Source organism: Humulus lupulus, chromosome 2 (genome assembly GCF_963169125.1).
Source record: "Humulus lupulus chromosome 2, drHumLupu1.1, whole genome shotgun sequence".
Taxonomy (NCBI): domain Eukaryota; kingdom Viridiplantae; phylum Streptophyta; class Magnoliopsida; order Rosales; family Cannabaceae; genus Humulus; species Humulus lupulus.
Window position 1 is genome coordinate 286,045,614 of NC_084794.1, and position 24,650 is coordinate 286,070,263.

Consider the following 24,650-nt stretch of genomic DNA (forward strand, 5'->3'; position numbering starts at 1 on the left):
ATTTTATGATTTAATTTAATATATAATAAAACTTTTGTTAAAAAAAAATTCAAACTTTTAGGACATATATAAGTTTTTAGGGCTCGCACTGGTTGTCCTAAAAGAAATTCTTTAAGTATTCTCAATGAGTGTCCTAAAAAGTCTAGGAACTTTTGTAAAAAAAAATTCAAACTTTTAGGACACACATCAGTTTTTAGGGCTCACACATGTTGTCCTAAAAGAAATTTTTTAAGAATTCTCAGTGGGTGTCTTAAAAAGTCTAGAAGCTATTTTTAAAGTTCGCATCTAGGTAAGTGCCCTAAAAAAGTGTCATAAAAAGTTGTTTTTGTAGTAGTTTACCCCCTCTCATATCACATTCTAAAAAGAAAATCGTATAAAAATAACAAAAATCTTACCGATCAAAACAATTACTCAAAGAGTTGTACAAATCTGAGAATAGAGATGACCTGAACACGGATGATAGAGCAAATAACTGAAAATCAAAGCTGTCTCACACAAAGATAGACTGAGACACCGAACACCAAAAACGATAGGGGCAAAGACGACGTTGTGACTGTTCATTAGTACCAGCTGTTATCTTCGATTGGAAACCTTTAAATACTGATGGCCATATCATATCAAGATTACTGTACACATAGCCGCTCTCTAATGGCATTGATCAGAACGTACAATAACGTTAATTTCCGCGTTATCAATCTCAATCCAATACCAATACTTTTACGTAATTAAAATTTATGTCGATAATGTAGCTATACATATACATAAATGTATACACACATACCCTATAGAAGAAGATATATGCAATAATATATATATATATATAAAAAAATTCTTAGGCCTTTTTACGTGCTAGTATTTTCTATTTTTAATATTTGGAGAAATTATATTATTCTAATTTATTTTTGCATAATGACATATATTATGATTATAATAAGCATTTTGTCAAGTTTTAAGAAATTTCAAATAATTTACAGTATTAAAATCAGAGATCAAACAATTAACTGCATGCATACCTAATTTTTTTTATATGCGTGGAAAACATGTTATTTGAACTTTGATTTCAGTACTGTAAATTGATTTATCAGAGTTTCTTGAAAATTGAAAATTGACGGGATACCTACTATAACTATTATGTAAACTATCATACTGGAAAAAAAAATTAGAATGGGCCTTGCAATAGGGGCAAAAATATTACCCCTATACCTAAGAAGCTATATATATTTTGAAGCATTGGGGCCATGGGTGGCACTGGCATGGTTTTGTTTGATGACCTTTAAATGCCATAGAAGAAAAAGTATAACAATACAATAAATTCTTCATCTACCTTGCACATGGTATAAGGAAAAGAATATGATCTTACTAATAATTATACTTTCGAGTACTTATTAGATCTGCTGGCACTCTGTGTCACGTCTTTTTATTTTTTCTTCATTTGGATTATTTATTTTTATTATTGGACCCCAAATAATTATATGCTTCTATTTAAGTCATATACATATACATATAATTAAGCTCACTCCACACTCTTTTTCATGATCGCAATAATTCTAATCCATTAATTTTTTAGAGCATCCTTGTCAGATTCACGGATAAACAAAATCTTACTTATAAATATTTTGTTTTATAGTTTTTTTTGACCTAGCTTTTTTCTGTTTATTAAATAAATTAGAACACAACTATATTCATTTGGATTATAGTAAATCAATGCAAAAATTATTTTTTTAGTTAAACTAGTTGGGTTTGGTTGAAGATATCTGGGTATTTAAAAAAAAAAATAGATGGAGTGCAATCATTATTTTAATACAATAACAAGGTTTTTCTTTTTTTTTTTTTAAAAAAATACGACATAAACTGAGAATTTAACAACCTTTATATAATATTGTTTGAATGTACTTGAGTTAAATATATTTTTTAAAATTTAGGAAAACATTACACTTTTAAGATGATTAGAATTACAAGGCCAGATCAATTTAATCACCATTTCAAGATTGGTTTACTTAAAGATTATATATTTAATTACGTTTAACCCATCTTTAAATTGTAAATATATTTCAGCAAATTATGAAAATAAGACGTTTTTGGTCTGCATGGTAACATTTTTATTTGTTTATATTTTTTAATTAGCAGATCAGAGATATTCTCAGCAAAAGTATTGACCACTCGTTTTATCATTTTTTATATTAAAAAAAATGTTGGGAAAATTAATCTGCTTCAAAAACAATATTAACAAAACAAATCCCACTTATACTGAGGATAAATATATAAGTGGTCACTACACTACTACTAAATTTAGACAAATTAAACAAATCCTAGACTTGAATTATTAATCGTATAATAATAACATTCTTAATTTCCAAAAATAATGGACTCTATAGCTTTAAACTTAATTAATAGATGATATAGTTGTTTTCATACTGCGCTATAATAATCACTAATTAATTAAAGAGTAATTATTTGTTTTACTCTAATATCATGGTGGTCCTCAATGTTTCCAACTTTTTCATCTGATCGAACAATTAATTATAATTATCAACTTGAGAAAAAATATATATATATATAAATTAACTTCGTTTTCTGGTTATCTTTTAGAAAATATTTAACACCACATGTATTACCACGACCACTCAAATTCACGAGTACCATAAGAGACCAAAGATGCTTTACTTTTGTTTTTTTTCGAATTTATATATTCTAGTTTTAGTTAAAACCAGAGTTTGAAACATTTTAAATTGCAAGGTAACTAAAATAAAGAGAAAATCAAAGCCGCGTGCATTAAATGGAATACAGTTGAATTAAGCCTAAATTCGAGTGTAAAAAGAAGAAGAACCCATGCACGTGATTGGGTAATAGTTGTGAAAACTACCCCTAAACCAACAATGATCATAATTCTCAAGTTTAGGTTTCTTTTTTTCGATCTTTAATATTTAAAGCTTTATATATAGTACAAATAGTCGTAGTAAGAAGTGTAAAGACAGCTAGCTTCGGCAAATGCATGATCAGCTGATTATTGTGGGGTGTCCATTTATGTAATGAATGTGGCGACGGGTAGTGGTTGAACTCCTACTTAATGACAAACCCATAAACTTATGGTATTGCTTTTTACTAGTATAAATACACAAGTGCTTTTTTCGACTCTCTTCATCGATCGACCTGGTCCAAGAAAATGGCTCGTGGGGATTGGGGAAACATTGCATTGTTATCTTTGATTTGCTTTAACGTTTTTCTAGTGAGTGTGGCCGGAAGGAATGTGGTTTCTCTTAGGAAAGATGAGGAAGAGAAGTTCATAGGTCTCGGGAAGGGAGGAGGCTTTGGTGCTGGATTTGGTGGCGGTTCTGGTGGTGGTTTTGGAGGTGGAGCTGGTGGTGGCAGCGGTGGAGGATTTGGAGGTGGTGCTGGTGGCGGTGGCGGTTTTGGAGGAGGGGCTGGTGGAGGTGCCGGTGGTGGTGCCGGTGGAGGTGGAGGTGTTGGTGGTGGTGGTGGTGCCGGTGGTGGAGCTGGTGGCGGCTTTGGCAAAGGTGGTGGAGTTGGAGCTGGAGGTGGTTTTGGAAAAGGTGGTGGAATTGGTGGTGGTGGAGGAGCTGGTGGTGGTGCCGGTGGTGGTGCTGGTGGCGGCATTGGCAAAGGTGGTGGAGTTGGAGCTGGAGGTGGTTTTGGAAAAGGTGGTGGAGTTGGTGGTGGTGGAGGTGCTGGTGGTGGAGCTGGTGGCGGCATTGGCAAAGGTGGTGGAGTAGGAGGTGGAGGTGGTTTTGGAAAAGGTGGTGGTGGTGGTGCCGGGGGAGGAGCTGGTGGTGGTGTTGGAGGAGGAGCTGGGGGTGGAATTGGTGGAGGCATTGGAAAGGGTGGTGGAGCTGGTGGTGGTGGAGGTGCTGGTGGTGGAGCTGGTGGCGGTATTGGCAAAGGTGGTGGAGTAGGAGGTGGAGGTGGTTTTGGAAAAGGTGGTGGTGGTGGTGCCGGGGGAGGAGCTGGTGGTGGTGTTGGAGGAGGAGCTGGGGGTGGAATTGGTGGAGGCATTGGAAAGGGTGGTGGATCTGGTGGTGGTATTGGGAAAGGTGGAGGTGCTGGAGGGGGAATTGGTGGTGGTATTGGCAAGGGTGGTGGCATAGGAGGGGGACATGGGAAAGGTGGTGGAATTGGAGGTGGGCACGAAAAAGGAGGAGGATTTGGCAAAGGTGGCGGAGTTGGAGGTGGTGTTGGAGGGGGACATGGAAAAGGTGGTGGACTTGGTGGTGGTGTTGGAGGAGGACATGGTAAAGGTGGTGGTTTTGGTGGAGGCATTGGAAAAGGTGGTGGTGGTGGAATTGGAGGTGGAATCGGTAAAGGTGGTGGAGTTGGGGGTGGTATTGGTAATGGTGGTGGCATTGGAAAAGGTGGTGGAGTTGGCGGTGGTATCGGTAAAGGCGGTGGTTTTGGTGGAGGCATTGGAAAAGGTGGGGGTGGTGGAGTTGGAGGTGGAATTGGTAAAGGTGGAGGTGGTGGAATTGGAGGTGGAATTGGTAAGGGTGGAGGTGGAGGAATTGGTGGTGGAATCGGTAAAGGTGGTGGTTTTGGCGGAGGTATTGGGAAAGGTGGTGGTGGTGGTGGTGGCTTTGGAGGAGGCGGCGGGTTCGGTAAAGGTGGAGGGTTTGGAGGCGGAGGTGGATTTGGTAAAGGTGGAGGCTTTGGAAGTGGTGGTGGCTTTGGAGGAGGAAGTGGATTCGGCGGTGGGGCAGGTGGAGGTGGAGGTGGAGGATTTGGTGGTGGGTTTGGTGGCGGAGGTGGCGGCGGTAGTGGCCACCACTAAGTTATCATCTCATGTAGTTATTAGTCATTTCATGCGAAAGAAATCGAGCACAAAATTTAAGAGTTCCATAATACGTACATGTTTATTGCCATTTATAATTTTATGATGGATTTGCATTTAGTAATAATCAACTTCAACTTACGTTCATGTATTTCTCTTATTAATGTATTTACAAAGGTAATCTCAAAGTGATGACAAAAATATGTACAAGTTGATATTTTAATGAATGAATGATTTGTTTACGACTTTGACCATACACTTTTGCAAATATCTCTAAACAAATAGAATTTTCTAATCAAATTAAATTCCATATTATGGATGCATTTTTTTTTCAGTTCACAAAATATTGTTCCTATCTACTTATTGAATATGAATATTCATGGAGAAAAAGAAAGGTGAGGATTTGAGTAAATATGAAAGCTTGGACTTTCCAAACTTTTTTTTAAAAAAAAAATTACTTCCAGCCTAAATTTCTTTAGATAAAATTAAAATGATTAATGTATGAAACACATGATATTCAGTACAACATTTTGTCTCAAATTACTTAATCTACCAAAAAGATAACTCTTGTTTTTCATTCTAAACTTATTTTTTGTATGCTACATAATAGGGAAAATTATATTTTGCATAACAGAAAACTATAAGATTTACAATAATAATAGGGTGTATACTATTTACATTATCACACAATTTTTATACCCTATTTTAATAAATATTAGTATATTTAGTTTTATTTTGTATGTTTATGTTTCTTACAAATTTAGCATGATAATGTGGCACAAACATAAAGTACGTGAAAGACACATGATGAGACATTTATAGATGATTGATCGATTCAAGACTAGCCAATAGAAGAAAACATGCGATCAAGTAAATTCGGAATTTATGCGGAGAAGCAAGAAAATGGGTTGACAAAAGACATGTCACCAGAATTGCTCGGTTAAATGCAGTTAAAGCTCAAAGTTAGTTTAATATATAGATATTTGTGAGATATCTATTATTTCAAATATAACATGTATTATTTACTTATTGTTTTATGTTTACTCATCGCACTTAAGTTACGCAAGATTTATGATCTGAGTCTATAAATAAAGAACGCAATAATTCATTTGTTTTTACGCTGTAATTAAAAAAATCTAGTGTTATTATCCACGTTTTTTATCCTCTCTCTTGTGAAACTTAGTTGACTATTCTCATCTAATCACAGGTTCTAAAAATTTATATAAATACGAATTTAAAATAGATCATTACCAATCAGCGTGACCAAACCAAACCACTGTAAATATGTGTTTGTTATTTTCTAGTTCAAATTTTATTTTATATTATAATTTTGACTAAGTGTCCTCGAGAAAACCTCTAGTCAACAGCCTCCATACTTGGTAAGCATTTTAATATTTGGTGTGTTTCCCAATTTAACTTTGATTGGATTGATTTGAAAAGTCAATTTTCACTATTCCCCCTTGAGTTTCGGTATTGAGTGTTTTCAATACACTTTCTTTTTTCAAAAAAAAAAATTACCAACATTATTCTTTCTCTCTCCAAAACTCATTCCCCTTCCTCTCACCTGTTCTCACCAGATACATTTTCTTCTCCACCATTGCCAACTGCATTTAAACAGTTTGGTTTATTTTAATTGAACATATAGTTGAATGGATTTGTTTAATTTGATGTATAGATTCGGGTTATTTATTTTGATAACCAATAAAACTATTTGGTTTATTTTGATTGTTTTTTTTTTTGTGAATATATGTGCTGGTTTATTACGTTGTTTGATGATATTTCTTTGATAATGAGATATGTGGTTTATTTTTTGGATTGCATTTGTCATTAGAGTTAATTGCTATTGTAATTATTAATGTTTATTTTAATTGTACATGTTGTTGAATGGATTGATTTAATTTGATGTATAGATTCGGGTTGTTTATTATTGTGTTGATTGTTTATTTTTGATAACCAATAAAACTATTTTGGTTTATTTTTGATAGATTGGTTTAGTTTGATTGTTTTTTTTGTTTGTGTGTGTGAATAAATGTGCTGCTTTATTATGTTATTTGATGATTGTCTTTGATTAATAAACATTGTGGTTTATTTTTCGAATTGTATATTTGTCATTAGAGTTAGTTGCTATTATAATTATTATGGTTTATTATTTGGGTCGTTGCTTTTTTGGTAATTTATTAGGTATAGATAATTTTTCTAGTTGTATGTTAAGAATTGAATAGTTTACTTTATATTTTTTTTTCGATGTTATGACTGATTTTTTTTTGTACACCTATTTTTCATTGGTTGTTATTTATGTTTTTAATAATCGTTCATGCTTATTTCATTAGGTTTATATTTTCTGCTTATATTTTTTCTGTGTTGTTCATTTGTTATTATGCTATATATTGTACTTTTGTTTTTAAATTGTCTAAAAAAATTCAATTTAGTTTATTATGCAGTTGTAACTATTTCGTGTTTTTAATATGATGTTTATTTGATTTAAATGATGGTTATAAATGATTCTATTTATTTTAAATCACATGTTTTTTTTTTTCAAAAAAATTGGTGTTAGTTTAGTAGTTTTAGTTTATTTTCTACCGGTTTGTCTAATAAACTAATTAGTTTTTTCATTAATGTTTATAATAAATTTTAATTAATAAAGTTTTATGTTATGCTTTATATATGCGTTATATTTTTATATTTTTGGAGTTGATAAATATTGTGGTTTCTTTTGAGTTTTTTTTATATATATTTATGGGAATATACTTATTTGGTACCTTATATTTTTGTAAAATATCATTTTGGTATCCTCTGTTTTCAATAATACTCATATGGTACTCTGTATTTTAAAATCGTACATATTTGGTACCCTAAACTCAGATTTGATTAATAAAATTTTGTCAATTTAATCAAACTGCTGTCAATTATGTAAGTTACAAATTTAAATTTAATTACATAATTACATATAACTGATGACAGCTTGATCATATTGACAAAATTTTATCTATCAAATCTGAATTTAGGGTACCAAATATATACGATTTTAAAATACAGGTACCATATGAACATTATTGAAAACAGAGGGTACCAAAATGATATTTTGCAAAAACAGAATGTACCAAATGAATATATTCCCTATATTTATTGATATTTTATTATAAATATAAACCGGTGTGAGATTTATATTTCAAACCAGAGGATAGGATTGATGGGAAGAATGTGTACACATCATATTATGATCCTATAAAAATGATCAAGGCGAATCTATCCAAAGAACAACTTGCTATGTTGAGGGAATCGACTGTTGAATACCTTATCGACATCAATTCTTTCGTTTACTAGTCACAACTATCCTGCACCATGTGTTTGTGAAAGAGGTTAAACAACCGAACCTGTAAATGATTTTTACCAGCCATTGTGTGAATGTTGTTGAATGAAAATAAACACGCATTATAGTATATAACATGTAAATGATAGTATAAAATTTAATTCTTTAGTTCATTAAAAAAATTTTAAAATTTAAACTAAATTGAGATACTGTATGTATGATTTATATATATATATATCACAAAACAAGTATTTTTGTTTATTTCTATGCCTTTTCAAATGAGTTTTATATGTATATTTCTCTACTATTGAATCTTGAACCATATACGTTAAAAAAAGATTTGTTTATTATACTGCAAATCTAATTATAATGTTTTGAAATTTGAACAATACGTATATTTAACATGCTTAACTTAATATAATGAACCAAATTCATTACTTCTCAAATTGTGTTTATTTTATCATGTATAATATCGCAGTTAAACTTTAATAGTATTTTTAATAGTTTATATAATAAAAATATACAAACAAGTTAAATTTAGTCACTCTGGTTTATTTTGATATTTTCATAAGTCCCTCAAAATTATCAGTTATATATTAATCGAAACTAATTTGTTTATTATAATTTTATTCTTTTATTATTTGATCATTTAAACTACTAAATAAATTATTTTTTTAGTTTAAGTTGTATCGTCATTTAAATTAATTGTGCAATTTAATCATGCTGCAGCTGAAAAATAAACGTTTATATTTATTTTGATACAAAAAATATTTTTAATATATTTTGTTTGTGAGCGTAACAATTCAAATATCTATTTCAAAAGATTTTTACATGCCTCAAGATTCTAAAAATATAAACACAGCTTTACAAATTTAATTCTCATGAAGAACATAGATATTACGAATTAGACAAACGACAAGATTGTCAAAAAATATATATATTAGTGATATGGGACCATCCTTTGTCGTGAAAAATAATTTATTCACCAATACTAACATCCCATTACACTATTTTTTTTTTATTTTCAATACATTGAAAATAGATTTGAATTAAAAAATAAATTTTTGTCTAGTAACGCCTAATCGGAAAAAAGCCACTGTGTTCTTCAATTTTCTAGTGATATTTTGCTGCAAAAACATTCAAAATTTGAATTTTGGGCGGACTCATATGGTTCATAATACATGTAGGTCATTATTTATTTTTTTGAGTGTTTATTTTTCCACAATTTATGCTTCTTAATGTTTTTTTTTGTAGAGCTGTCAAATATAAAAGGAAACTTGTATATAGCTGTCATCAATACAATTATAATTATTTTATGTTTTTGTATATGTTTTGTATTATTATTATTATTATAAGTATAGGTAGTATTGTTTAGGTATATCATATTAAAAATTTGTACCCTAATAAAAAAAAGCCTATTTGTGAAATTTTTACACAACTCGTTACAATATTATTTTATATTACTATATTTATATTGATAATACTAATATTATTTTTATATTCAAATCCTAACAATTTTTAGATTTTAATTAATTAGATTTTTTTTTTATTTATGATTTTATTTTGTATTGTTTTTAAATACTATTTATTATTAAAGGTGAAATGTAGGATTTGCATTCACAAGCATAACTTCCCATTTTCACACTATCCTTCTTTTTAGAAAACTAAATTATATCTGCCAAAAAAAAAAAAATTCAAATCTTGACCCTCTCTCTTCCATCTCTTTCAAAAAAACAACATTATTGTTTGTTTATTTTTCTAAACTGAATAATATTTTTTATTTTAAATTTAATGTCTTTGTTATTGTTAGTAACAATTTTGTTTATTTTTATGTTTGGAAAACTTCTCAATGGTTACTACCCATAGATGAGTACTAACAATTATGATGAAGTGACAACATAGTGACTTAGTATAGCAAGTCACCAACAAGTAGATATTTTTTTTTCTACATTAATTTTGAATTTTCATATATAATGCTTAAATAAGATTTTTTTTAATTCTTAAATTTAATAAATATGTGACCGTCATGTAATGGTAGTCTTCCAAAAATTTAAAAAAATCAAAATTTATTTTTAGAAATATTAATTAACAATTATAAATATGGAATATTGCTCTTGATCTAATAGTTAATATTAAAGTAATCATCCATGAGTAGTAACCATTAATAGTGCCTCCTTTTATGTTTATACTCAAATTTCATTTTTGATTTTATGGATTGTTTTGCATGTTAATTTCTTTTTCCTTTTTATGAATATATAATTATGTTTATATTTATTTTTATGAATATTTATTGCTATGAATGTACAGTTATGTTTATGTTTATTTTTCGGAAAACAATTTTATTTTGTCAATGATGAGTGAATATATTGTACTTTAAACAAATATGTTTATTTTTTAATTGTTAATTTTTACTTTAAATTGGTAAATGTGGTTCTTAAATGTCGTTGATACAGATACCTTAAAATCTTTATAAGTACTACGATCTTCTCAGATATCATTGTAGTAAATTTACACAATTGTCATATTTGTGTATCATGTTTTAATAAAATAAACGGTATTAGACAATAATGTTATTATCAAACATCATTTTCATTTATTTTTATCACGGTATAGTAAAATAAACAAAAATATTTAAGTTAGACGAGTATATTATAATTATACATAGTTGTCTTTTTTTTAACCTTTATTAATAAAAATAAAAGAATACATTAGAATAACATGTTATAATTATATAAATATATTTGTTGTTTATTTTTTTAATATATCAAATTATCATATTAAATAATTTTATATAGATATATATTTTTTTTAATCTGAAGATCTCATGGAATCTATTTGGTTGTGATGTCTCACTCAATTGAAATAATAATTAATTTGTATATTATATAATTACAGTTGGATTTATTAATTGAATTTCTAATACATTAAATAGGGAAAGTTATTTATATATATAATAAATGAGGAAAGTAACTTGGTGAGATTGTGTATATATAATTATGTTTAATAAAATTGTATATATTGAATATAATTTTGTAAATTGTATATGTGATAATATTGTAGTAAATTGTTTATTTTATTGTATGTAAGTAAAAAATGTCATTCATTTGTTTATTTAGCTACTGGTCTACGCTGGATTTCATTAAGTCCAAATGGTTGCTTACTTGAGCTAAAAGAGAGAGGGGATAGCAAAATGATATTTGAGAAATTTACAAGGAAAAATAAACATAATTTCTATATTTATGGAAAAAAAATAATTATATAAAATATGAGAAGTTTTGAATTTTTTTTTTAAAATATGTAATTCCATAAAATATAAAAAATAAATTACCATAATCATAAATACACAAACCTCTCTCACACTTTCTCATTTCTCTCCCTCACGACATCTCTCTCTCTCTTTTCTATTTTCTTCCTCTCTCCTCTCCCATTTGTTTTTCTCATCTCAGTCCTTCGCTAGTAATACTACCTCCGCCCCCGACGACGACGACGCACCACCCCCTCCCCTGATTGCGACGTACCTCTGCCCCTCTAGTTCTTCTTCTTCTTCAGATCTAGTTTTATTTTTATTCTCTTTGTTCTTGTTCTTCTTTTCACATCTGGTTTTGTCATTTCAAATATGATTTTGCACTTCATATTTAATTTTTTTACATCTAAACCTAACTGTAACTGTAACAGGTTACAGTCACATCTATTCTGATTTCTGGATTTTCTTTTTCAATATCTGTTTAAGTAACCGGGTACAATTGCGTCTAATTCTTTTTATCTTATTTTTTCTTAGATCTAGTTGTAACCAATTACAATAATAATTAATTTAGATTTGTTTGTTTAGATCTGATTTTGTTTTCACACCTGACTAAGTAACTAGGTACCATGACGATTGATTCTTTTTCTTTTTAGATATGAATTTGTAACCAGTTACGATTATGACAAGTTTAACTTTTTTTTGTTTGTGATCCTATTTGTTTCCGAGTCTGGTTAAGTAACTGATTATCATCGCAACTGGTTCTTTTTTTCATATCTATTTTGTTTTTTAAACTTAGCTGGAACCAGTTACCTTTACAATCAATTTAGTTTATTTTTTACATATCGGTTTATTTTTTTCAAATCTCACTAAGTAACCAGTTACAATTCAGTTGATATCTTAATAATGGTACATTACTAAAAAAATCAAAATTATTTTTATAGTTGTAACTAGTTACTACAACACCACTTAAAAATAAAACTGATTTTTATTGTTATAACGAACTACCACACATTACTAAAAAAATTGGCAGTGGCACAGGATTACTATCACAAAAAAAAAATCAAAATTATTTTGATAGTTGTAACCAGTTATTGCAGATAAAATGTTAATTGAGGAAAATAAAAAATGAAAAGAAAGTTGAAGAAATGAGAATAAAATATATAATGACGAAGGTCTCGGATTTTTTTTTTCAAAGAATTATGTAAAAAATATATTTTATAAAATATGAATGATAAAAAATAATACAAATAGATTAAAATTATAAAAATAATCTCAAAACATATCAAAACTAACTACTAAAAATGTATAAAAAGATCAAATATGGTATATAAATAAAATTTTATAAATATATGGGAAAAAATTCCCATAAAAATGTAAACAAAAAAAATATGCCATAAAAAACTTTAAAAAAAATTGTCATATTTTTTAAAGTTTAAGAATAAATCTCATATATGGTGTAATTTCTTAATGATATTTTTATAAATGAGATTTTTCTAAAATAATTTTTTTACACCTTACAAAAATATATATATATTTAAATTGTTTTATGGTCTCTGAAAGTTTTTTTTTTAATATAATTATTTTTATTAAAAAAATGCATTATTAATTTCATATTGAACATATACTCAACATACACTAACATCAAACATCTCTACCTCACTCACATATACCTATATGTACCAAATCAATAAAAATATTAAAATATCATAAACAAATTTATTATTCTTACTATTTTTATAAAACACCGTACTATATAAATTTCTCTTTAAAAAAATATTTGATTTAGAATTAAAATGTATTAGACATTTAACAGTTCTATATATATATATATATATTTATAATGGAACGAAGGAATTTACTCATTTGATATCTTATATTTTTGCAAAGTATTATTTTGGTATTATCTATTTTTAATAATGCTCCTATGATATCCTATATTTTAAAATTATACATATTTGATACCCTAGACTCAGATTTGATAAATAAAATTTTGTCAGTATTATCAAACTGTCATTAATTATATGTAATTAAATTTAAATTTGGACCTTATATAATTGATTAAATTGATAAAATTTTATTAATTAAATTTGAGTTTAGGATACCAAATATGTATGATTTTAAAATACAAGACACTAAATATGTACAATTTCAAAATACTGGGTACCAAAAGAATATTATTATAAACACATAGTACCACAATAATATTTTACAAAAACACAAGTACCAAATAGTTACCTATCCTAAAATAAAATACAATAACTATAATTATTTTAAAAAATAAGAAGTAGAAAGAAAAAATAATCTCACAACTAAACTTCTAACAAAAATAAACTAAACGATAATGTTAAACATGTATTATTTGACATCTATCAGTTGACATATCTAATACATAAAACAATCTACTCATATAAAACCTGAAACATTCAATCATATATAAAGAAAAAACAAATGAAAAAAGACATAACAAAAATACCATTTTCTAAAATTGGGCAATAAAGGACATTAACATTAATGAATGTGGCTAAATCCAAAGCTTAAATATATTTATTAAAATTGTAACCTTGACCAGTCAAAATGGAGAGAGAGAGAGAGAAGTGACTAATTAATATTTTAGTTGGGATCACGTTAGTGCTGCAAATTGACAAATGTAATCATAAATTAGTCTTTAAAGCCTCTATTTAGCCATAATTAGTCAAAGTAACGTTCGCCACTTTTATAAGATTAATTAATTAGATTAGACAGCTTTTTGTTTTTACATTTTCTTGTTTTTTGTTTGGAACGAAAATGTTAGCGAGGGTAGACATTTGATCGCTTTTTGTTTTTACATTTTTAATTTATGGGTAATAGTAATGAGAAATAAAATAGTATTAATCATTCTAACTTTTGTATATTTTAATTATAATAGACATCCTACCAGTTTTTGAGAAATTATGAATAACGTATATTCTTGTAAACATGATTCAAATATTTTGTTATACGTGTATCTATTTTTTTATAAGCATGCGTACACATAATGTTTGAACCTTAATTTCGACGCTGTGTATTATTCAAAATTTTCTAAATATTGGTCAGATGTTTGTTATAGCTACAAAATATACATATGTAAAAAAAATTATAATTATATTTGTTTACCGAATTTTTTAAAAACTATAAATATATTAACAGATAAGAGCTAGACAGAAAGGCTAAGAAATAAATAAGATCACAATTTTTACGTGATTGAGGCGTTATTAAGCCTTAGTCCATGAATCACTAGTATTAGGCTTTAAAGAATTTTGGCAATAGAGGTTTTCTGCAAGTTCAGCAACATTTTGCTTACAAAAGAAAAATGTACAACTGAGCCTATTTAAAGGCAATCATGTTACTTGGGCCACACTGATCCGAGCCCAATAAAAATATAAATACAATTGCTTGCTAATGGAACCATAATACAAGAAATGTTATATAACTAAGAGCTATTAATATGGGTCCATTAGGCTGGCTTTAGGCGTTGTGAAGCGTTACAACTGTCCTTTGTACATTAGCACTGACTAATCCATGTGGGCTATCGAGAAGATCCTGGTGACATCATTTATCAGAGTAGTGGCAATACCATTTCCAAGGAACAGTGTATGTTCCGTGTGTACCCCATTCTGCAGGTTAGTTAGGAAGACCAACTGCCGAATTTCTCAAGGACACGCTAGCCATAGGAAGGACTGGGCTTGTTCTATCCGGCTAGGAGACCCAGTTTCATTTACCTAAGTCCTAGTTTGTTTACCAGGACCCGGGTTCATTTACCAAGGCGGACATCTTGATGACAGTGTCTTCTCCTGGATTTGTCTCCCGGAATGGATTATCCGTCATCATAATTTTCATCCCGGAGGATATAGACAGAGTGGTTAGGAAAATGATGCAGGCCTGCACCTTAGCTTTGGCCCCTTTTACTATGCTTGCGCTACTTGCCCGTCGTCGGGTTTGATATGATCTGGGTCATCAAGGTCTCCTTATTCATTGTTCATTGGGCCCAGGTTGGGCCAGAACCTCCTCTAAGGGTCCATGTATCCGTTTGGTTGTGCCACATGTCGTAGGTAGAAAATATGGACAACAATAACTATCTAAGTACTAAAAATATGACGGGGTACACTAGTAGCGGTCCCCTTTTTGGGGAGTATCAGCGAACTACCCAATAATATTTATTCAATTGTTTGGTTGCATATTGAATTGGACCAATATAGTTCACTGAAAAAATAAGTTCATGATGTATATTATCAGTAATAGACACATAAAATTATATCTGAATTTTATGTTATGGAATTTGTCTAGTCTGATCATGCATTATGTTTATTTTATAAATCGTCGGATATGAATTAAATAATTGTTAATTATTAATAGTCTAAGTATTTCAAATTAAATCCAAAACATATTAAATCGTAACCTAAGACTATCTCCAATGCAATATGTAAATTTTGTCTCAAATTTAGCACAAAAAATGAGTTAATGTTGTATTTGACCCCATATTTACAATTGTACTCTAATGCACAAGATGCAAATTAACACAAAAAAGTCAATAATTCATTTAATATTTATTGAGAACATACAATAATTAATTTTTTTATTATCCAAATTATGTACTCCAAAAAAGTTGTCAATAAAAAAATAAATAAAAACTGATATATGGCTGATCATTAATTGTCAACTACTAAATTATAGTAATTAGTGGCAATATGATAAATAAAAAAATAGCATTTATTGATGTGCAAAATTTGGTCCATACTGTATTTTCTACCAAATTTGACACAACTTTTATTATGCCAAATATAACACACTTTTTGAAACATCAGTGGAGTCATACTTTTTGTAAGATGTACTAAAAATGTAATTTCACCAATTTTTCGGCACTCCATTGGAGATGCTCTAAACATATAAAACAAAGTATGTCGTACATAACAAGATGCATTCTATTTTTTGGAACATTTTAAGAATATAAATTTTTAATAATTAATATATAAAATTGTGGCCTAATCATATTTCATACTTTTCTAAATTTAATTTTTAAAAAGTCATTATTTTTATCCATTAAATTTCAAATTTTCTCATGAAACCATATATAAAACTTCATAAAATTAAAAAAAAAAAAAACCATAGAAACAATAACAAATGCATTTCTATATAAAAAAAAGTTAAGTGGGAAAAAAACCATGTGTAGTGTTCTATTTTTTTTTTTTTATAAAAATGAGTCAAAATCCAGTCCTAAAATTTATACTTAATGATGGATTATCTCCTCTAATTACTCATAAATATAATATAGTCTCATTAAAGAAAAAAAAAAGAAAGAGGTTTGGAGAGTGTCTATTCTATTTTAATTTGATATGAGTAATTTTGAAGAAAAAACTTGTAAATAAAATAGCTATTTTCATCACATATATATTATTTAGGGGAATTTTTAAAAAAATATGACTTTTATGTCATTAATGTGCAAAATATATGAGAATTATACTTTTTTTAATTTGTACGGGAAGAATTATTAAAGAAAAAATTAAGTATGAGAAACACAATTACTAGCTAACTAAAATATGGAAGCTAAATTTAAAATCAAAGCACACCAATCAAACAGGGGTACTACTGTAAATTAGCATTCCACTATTCTCTCTCTGAAACCCCAGCCACACAAACCCTTTCTCTCTCCAAACCCAGCCGCACGGTTCTCTCTCTCCCATTTCTCTTCTCTTTCTTTTTGCCCTAGCCGCCACCTCCCTTGTCTTCCACTTGCCTGTCTCACCATCTCCACCCACCCACCCACCCTCACCACCTGCGATTCACCTTAGGCGCATACCTCCATGAAACCTAGCCCAACTCCAACAGTTCGAGACCCCACCCATTCGAGACCCCATCTCTGCCTGAGCCCCACCCGTCCAAGACCCTAGCTCCATTCGAGAGCCCCACTTGAGTGCGGGCCCAGGCGCAACACCACTATCTCCACGACGAACCACCTCTATCTTCGCTCGTGGTGTCGATGCACATCCAATTTCAAAACGACGGGGCTTGCGGGCAGGGTATAAGGGGTTCTAATGGTGGTCGGAGGCGAGGGAGGAAGGTGGTTCGTGGTCGGAGATGATGCAGGGAGGTGGCCTAGACACGAACCCAGTCGGCGGAAAGGCAGGCGACGGCTAGGGTTGTCGATGAAGGAAGCGAAGAAGATGGGAGAGAGAGAAAGGGGGTGGATCTGATTTTTTTTCTATCTTCAGGTCTGTGGTAACTGGTTACCTTCCCGTTTTGTGTCTGTATAGTTTTGGGGTAACTGGTTACCTTCCTGTTCTTTGTGTGTATATTTTTAGGGGTTACTGGTTACCTTCTCGTTCTTTGTGTGTATATTTCTAGGAGTAATTGATTACATTCATGTTATGATGTGTGTGTATATTTATGGGTTCTTTATGGTAACTGGTTACCTATGTTACTAAAATATAGTTACTTCTTCTTCTTTTTTAATGAAGTATTTTTTTCCCTTCAAATTTGATGTTTCTTTTCATAGTTAATATGAGTAACTCGTCACCCCTCTTATGGTAACTAGTTACCACTCTTATGACAGAAGATTACTCCTCTCAAGGTAACTAGTTACCTTACTCAGAATTTGAAAAAAGAAACGTACAATCTAAAAAAAAGAAAAAATGTTTATAATAAATAAAAAATAATAATAAACACCATTCATATTACAAAAAAAAAAAGGAATTTTTTTTTTTGCAAAACTACCAAAGAAAAATTTAATATAAAATTATTTATATAAAAATAATATAAAAAAATCAAATAAGCGAAAAAAATGATAATCAAATTGCAACACATACCCTTCTAAATTAATAAAACTTGATTAAGAGTAAAACTATGACATAAACCAACTTTTATACAAAAATATAGGAAAATAAACTCATAAAAAGTAAAAATTCTTAAAAAAAGACATAGATGAATTTTTTTTTTAAAAAGCCATATTTTTGCACAATCTATTAAAAATACCATATAAAATGTAATTTCCTCATTATTTAGAGTGGCAATTCATCAGGTGCAAGAATATGGTTATATGTTATTTTATTCCCATGCAAGGTAACTAATCAGACATATATATGTTTTTAAAGATGCACAAGGAGTAGTATTTAAATATGGCAAAAATGATCTTAAGTACATTATAAAACTTCAATAATGTAATACCAATCTCTCAGACATATCAATGAACTAACATAAAAAGTGTGGACGAACAAATTTCTCTTCAAGAGGAAAATAATAACAATATACTACAAGTCTATAATTAACAAATGTAGCAAAATTATATGTAAACTAATAAATTAGTTCTTGCTGGTCTTTAGAATTTTTTTTAATTATATATATATAAATTTTTTATGTTTTGCTTAATAATAATTAAATAATAAAATCGTACCAAATTTGATTCTTAATATTTTTTTATTCTTCTATAATTAATATGAGTAACCATATAGAGTATAAAAATTTCATTTTTTTTTCTTGTCTTATCTTATGCCTTGATTATCTTGAACTTATGTTAGAATTTGAATTTATTTATTTTTAGACGAATTCAATATCATCAACACCTAAGACTTTTTATTAAAGTTTCTGTCATAATTATATAGAAGAGATATAATAAATTAGAATGTTTGAAAATCAATGATATGAAATTGGGTAAGAGCATATTTAGAAAATAATGTTAATTATTCTTAATATTGACTTGTTATTAGAAATAAATAAAATTATTATTTATATATAGATTATTAATAAGTATTAAATGTTAGAATAACATAAAATAAAAAATAAAAATAGACACCAATTAAAAATGGTAGAATGCTAGAAGGATGGACCCAAAATAGGATATTATATTTACCCAAGGAATAGATAAATTTTTGGGTTAATTAATTGTAACTAGTGTCCTTATTCACTATACTATAAATGTAAATAATGATAATGATAAGAGAAAGGTGAGGAAATGGGGCCCAACTCCATAGAAACACTTGGAGGACATTTAAAAAGAAGAGACCAAAAAGAAAACACATCAATTGGATTCATCATTGCACTCAGTCCAAGAAACATGCATTTAAGCAGAGTCTATTCTTAATGTGTTGGGAGAGAGAGTCTTTCTTATCAGAGTCATCATAATAGACTCCTACCCTCCAACAGACAAGCTCTTATATGCTCTCCAGAGAGAGAGAGAGAGAGAGAGAGAGAGAGAGACCCATTCTCTTTCTCTTCATTATATCATGGGGACAAAAGTTGACTAAAGTGAAGAGGTAATTTTTCAAAGTGGGGCCTCTAGCACATTCCTTCTCAGTTGAGTTATCGATTTGAATATTGTAAAAATTATTCCAAGTATATATATTTTTGGGATTTTGTGTGTAATTAAAACATATGTGATCGAATGAGTGACTTCTTCTTTGTGTTCACACCTTTGAAAAGAGTGTCAGAGTGTTAGATTTCATAATTTAATGCACAAAGCTCTCTCTTGGGTTCCCAAAAAAACGCTTCACCTTTCAGAAAAGAATTCAACCACTATGAAAAGTAAAAATCTTGCACAAAAGGTTGCCAGGGAAGAAGAAAAAGACAAGCTTTTATTGGAATGGAGCCTTGGATTCTTGGCTAACAAGGTAAAACTATCAAACCAAAAGTCTTGTTTTTGATGAATTGGAGATGAACTGTGGACTTGATGCCTTGTGGGCTCGATCAATGCTTTCTGTCAATCAAAAGGTGCTTTCTTTCAACTTTGTTTAGCTATCACTTCTTCTTTCTCCTATTTTCTGTGATGGATTTTTTGTTCTTCAGCGTAAAAGTTTCAAAATTATTACTGTTTTTTTTATTCCCTTGGACTTTGATCTGGTTTGTATTGTATTGGCTTGGAATTGAAATTAAACTGAACTAAATTCATATGGGGTTTGCTGGATTTTTTGTCCTGAAACGTCTTTTTTCATCATATCATGTGAAAGCTCAACGTTTTGAGTTTGTGATTGGTGATTTGCTGGGAGTTTTGGAGTTCAGCCATCAGAATAATTGGTGGGTTTTTCACCAGGAGTGAAATAGAACTCAAAGTGTATGACATATTGATTTAAAGAGAAAAACATAGTTGTTTTGGAATTTTGAATGCAGTGGTTAGTTATATATCTTAAGTTTTTGGACACAGCTGGATAACATAGCAGATTTGTATCTCTTTCTTTCTCTTCTTACGTTTCAAGTGTCTTAAATGTAAAGGTTCAAAATGTCAATGGTCTATTATTAACTTAGCTTTAATGCTCATGTTATGTCTGCAATTTAGGTTGTTTCAATTATTTTGGTTTTCAATTTCTGTGTATGTGGTTGATGTACAGAACATTTTGAAGTGGTACAGTCCGGTATGAGAACCAAGAATTTCATGAACAAAAGAAAATTCTTTGGTATTCCAAATAGGGTAAGAAAGATGTTGAAGTGCATGCGTTCAGGGGAGCAAGTGAACATGGATGAAATTGATCATTCATCAGACTCTCTGGCCACTAGGGACTATTCAGCAAGTGGGTATTCGTCTCGTCCAGGAGAAGCAGATCCAAAGGTTGATAATAGCAATATTGAAGAGGCTGAGTCTTCTCTTCGTGAAAGTGGTTATCTAAACTATGAGGTCCGTTTTTTCTTAATTTTTTTCGTATATTCTGTACTTGCATATTCTTGTGGTTCACTAGTTTAAGTTGCACATCTCTCAACTTTGTTGCTCTAGTGTGTCACTTTCTATTTGAGTAGTCAAGAAGGCTTTTTTGTTGACATAAATCTTCCATGAATTGAGACATATATTATCTAAATTCTAAATGGTTTACTGTGGAGCTGAAATTGCTGCGGTCATAGTTTATAGAGACTTAACTCAAAAGTATTCTAATTTTGGAATTCTTTCTAAGCTTACATGTTATAGAATGTGCTTGACTATTGGCTCTAACCTCAGGAAGGGCTCCAATGCTAGGAAATCAAGTGAATAATTTTTATTTTTCTACAGTAATTCTCATCGTAATCTTGCAAAGCCATAAGAATGCATTAGAAAAGCATATTGTTCTGCAAATTGTGGCAATATTTGACCACCCAATTGCAGTTTGGATGATGATTTATTTTGGTTTCATGGTTTATAGGAAGCAAGAGCTCTACTAGGAAGACTTGAGTATCAAAAGGGTAACATAGAAGCTGCACTTCATGTATTTGAAGGAATAGACATTGCTGCAGTGACTCCTAGGATGAAAGTATCCATTTCTAGAAGATGTGAACAAAATAGACGCCGTTCACAGAGTGATTCTGTCCCACCTATGTCCATGCATGCTGTGAGTCTGCTCCTTGAAGCTGTTCTTCTCAAAGCAAAATCATTGCAAGGCCTTGGACGATATGAAGGTATATCCTTTACCTAACTGTAATTTCATTCTTAGTTCATAGCTTTGGAATTCTGTTTCACATTATTGCTGCTGCTGTCTAGTACTAGTCAAAGTAGTTTTTCTTTTCCTGATATTTTTATTGTATTTAGTAAAATGATACAAAAGATGATTGGATTATTACTTGTTGATTTTCATTTCTTAGATATCTAAAAAGTTTAAGATTACTAAAATAGCAAACTTTTATGATCCACAAACTGCCAATCTTCCTTCCTGTACTTCTTGCAGAAGCTGCTCAATCGTGCAAAGTTATTTTGGACACTGTAGAATCTGCTCTGCCAGATGGCTTGCCTGAAAGCTTCACTTCAGATTGTAAATTACAAGATACTCTATCTAGGGCTGTTGAATCACTACCAGAGTTGTGGAAACTTGCTGGGTCTCCACATGAAGCTATTTTATCGTACCGAAGGGCCCTTCTCTATAAATGGAATCTTGACATAGAAACTACTGCAAAAATTCACAAGGAGTTTGCAGTTTTTCTTTTGTATAGTGGTTGTGATGCAAGCCCTCCAAATCTCCGGTCACAGATGGAAGGCTACTTTGTCCCAAGAAACAATTTAGAAGAGGCCATTCTACTGCTGCTGGTTCTACTAAGAAAATTAATCCTTGGAAGGATTATGTGGGACCCGTCAATCATCGATCACCTGACTTATGCTCTAGCGGTTTCAGGTGAACTAAAGGCACTAGCTTATCAGGTTGAAGAGCTGCTGCCAACAACCATGGAAAGAACAGAAAGATGTCGTATTCTAGCTTTATGTTACTATGGGGAAGGTAAGGACCTGGTTGCTTTCAATCTTCTGAAGAACATATTGAATGATCGTGAAAACAAAGACTGCCTACTTGAATTATTAATGGCTTCCAAGATTTGTGGCGAGAATTCCATTTTCGTCGAGGAAGGGATCAATTATGCTTGCAAAGCACTTTCGATTTTGGAAGGAAAATGTAGCGAGGTTGTAAGCATATCAAATTGCTTACTTGGTGTTCTAGTGTCAGCTAAATCTCGTTCATTTGTTTCTGATACTGACAGGGCTTTGTTGCAATCCAAAGCACTTCAGGCATTGGAAACTGCTGATAGAACAATGAGTGAAAGTAATCCTTATGTTGTATTTCATCTTTGTCTTGAAAATGCGGAGCAAAGAAAGTTAGATTGTGCACTTTATTACGCAAAGCAGCTACTAAAACTTGAGGCAGGGTCTAATATTAAAGGCTATACTCTTTTGGCTCGAATATTATCAGCCCAAAAACGTTTTGGTGATGCTGAAACTGTTATCAATGCTGCTATGGAACAAACTGGGAAATGGGACCTTGGAGAACTCTTAAGAACTAAAGCTAAGCTCCAAATTGAGCAGGGCCAGTTAAAGGATGCTATCGAGACATATACTCATCTTCTTGCACTTCTTCAAGTTCGAGCTAAAAGTGCTAGTGTTGAGAGGAGGATTCTGAAGGTATGGTGCAATAAAACTTAGTTATTTGAAAACATATTTGAATTTATGCTTGCAGTTCTTCTCATAGTTGCTTCAAGGATCGAAAATGTTCATCTAAACTAATCATGAATGTCATGGTTTAAATACTGAGAAATATTGGTTCCACAAAGCATTTTGCAAGTGAAATGAGAGCTTAGATTGAGGTTTGCGTCTATTATTTATTCTCACAACACACTTGTGTTAATTTCTATTCGTATATGATTCCTTACAGAGTAGAAGAAAACATGATAGAGGCTTGGAAATGGAAACTTGGCATGATTTGGCTAAACTGTACATGAGCTTGTCGCAGTGGCGTGATGCTGAGGTCTGCCTTTCAAAATCTGAGGCTATCAATCCCCATTCTGCATCTAGATGGCACTGCACAGGTAAACTCTATACCCCTTCCCTGTAAACTCAGTGAGTGAGGCAGAAAAGTTCATTTCTTGTTTACCTAAAACTAACTTTGTTAGAGTGTAAGGAAGGTTTTGACTTGCATTTTGTTGTCTTTACAACACCCTCAACTCAACTTTTACAACAATAACAATCGCATGGGATCCAGATCTTTTTGTTATGTAGCCTAAAATTTGATGATTTTGCTAGGCTTACTAAATGAAGCTAGGGGTCTCCATCAAGAAGCACTGAATTCATTCAGGAAAGCATTGGATGTTGATCCCACACATGTACCAAGCTTAATCTCCACTGCCTGTATCCTCAGACAGCTCGGTGGCCATCCATTGCCCGTTGTTAAAAGCTTTCTCATGGATGCCCTTCGAATCGACAGAGCAAACCCTTCTGCCTGGTACAATCTTGGGCTGCTTTATAAAGCTGATCTCGGGGCATCGGCACTAGAAGCTGCTGAATGCTTCGAGGCTGCAGCACTGCTTGAAGAATCTGCACCAATTGAACCCTTTAGATGACCAACTTTACTTCAAATCTTTAAACCTGTACGATAGTGTATTATAAATATGCTTTAGTGTAGACTCTTTTGATAATGATGTTTTTGATTATACAAGAAGGAAGAATATCAAAGCAGGTAAATGAATCATCAAAATGTTTTCAATTGGAAGAAAAAATCTGTTGATAAAAGAATTCCAATTTGTTAACTATTATTACTTGTCAAATCGAGCTCTATAATCTTGTTTGATCTTTGTAGTCCAAGTAATCCCATGACATCTCTGTAATATTAATTAGTAAACCAAAGTACTCCATCCTTAAAGATCAAATCTTGGTACCATTTAATGTTTAATCTGCTTCATAAAAAAAAATTGTTATCCATTCGGGTTGTGGTTTTTTACTTCAGCATTTCCTTCCCTTTAGATTTTACTGACTATTGAAGTATATTACTTGCATTGGCTTTGCTTACTTAAAAAAGCAAAGCCATTACTACTTTCATCACAAAAAAGTACCCAAGATTTATTAGTGAGGGAAAAGAAACAAGAGCATGGAAGTAACA

General features: G+C 30.8%; 2 protein-coding genes across 4 annotated transcripts; both read left to right on the forward strand.

The window, feature by feature from the left end:
- The first annotated feature begins 2,973 nt into the window (after positions 1 to 2,973).
- LOC133819636 (glycine-rich cell wall structural protein) lies at positions 2,974 to 5,034 on the forward strand. The gene has a single exon (XM_062252934.1). It carries the CDS (start codon positions 3,164 to 3,166, stop codon positions 4,778 to 4,780), a length of 1,617 nt encoding a protein of 538 aa, XP_062108918.1. The 5' UTR covers positions 2,974 to 3,163; the 3' UTR covers positions 4,781 to 5,034.
- Positions 5,035 to 19,611: 14,577 nt separating this feature from the next.
- On the forward strand, positions 19,612 to 24,472 carry LOC133819637 (protein NPGR2-like). 3 transcript variants are annotated; one of them, XM_062252937.1, is made up of 6 exons: positions 19,612 to 19,949; positions 20,664 to 20,947; positions 21,444 to 21,696; positions 21,963 to 23,179; positions 23,430 to 23,583; positions 23,798 to 24,472. In XM_062252937.1, the coding sequence occupies exons 2-6, from the start codon at positions 20,690 to 20,692 to the stop codon at positions 24,112 to 24,114; spliced, it is 2,199 nt and encodes a 732-aa protein (XP_062108921.1). In that variant the 5' UTR covers positions 19,612 to 19,949; positions 20,664 to 20,689; the 3' UTR covers positions 24,115 to 24,472. The 3 variants fall into 3 exon arrangements, with proteins under 3 accessions (XP_062108921.1, XP_062108919.1, XP_062108920.1); XM_062252935.1 differs by having other exon boundaries at positions 19,613 to 20,049; XM_062252936.1 differs by lacking the exon at positions 19,612 to 19,949 and adding an exon at positions 20,099 to 20,352.
- The last annotated feature ends 178 nt before the right edge of the window (positions 24,473 to 24,650 follow it).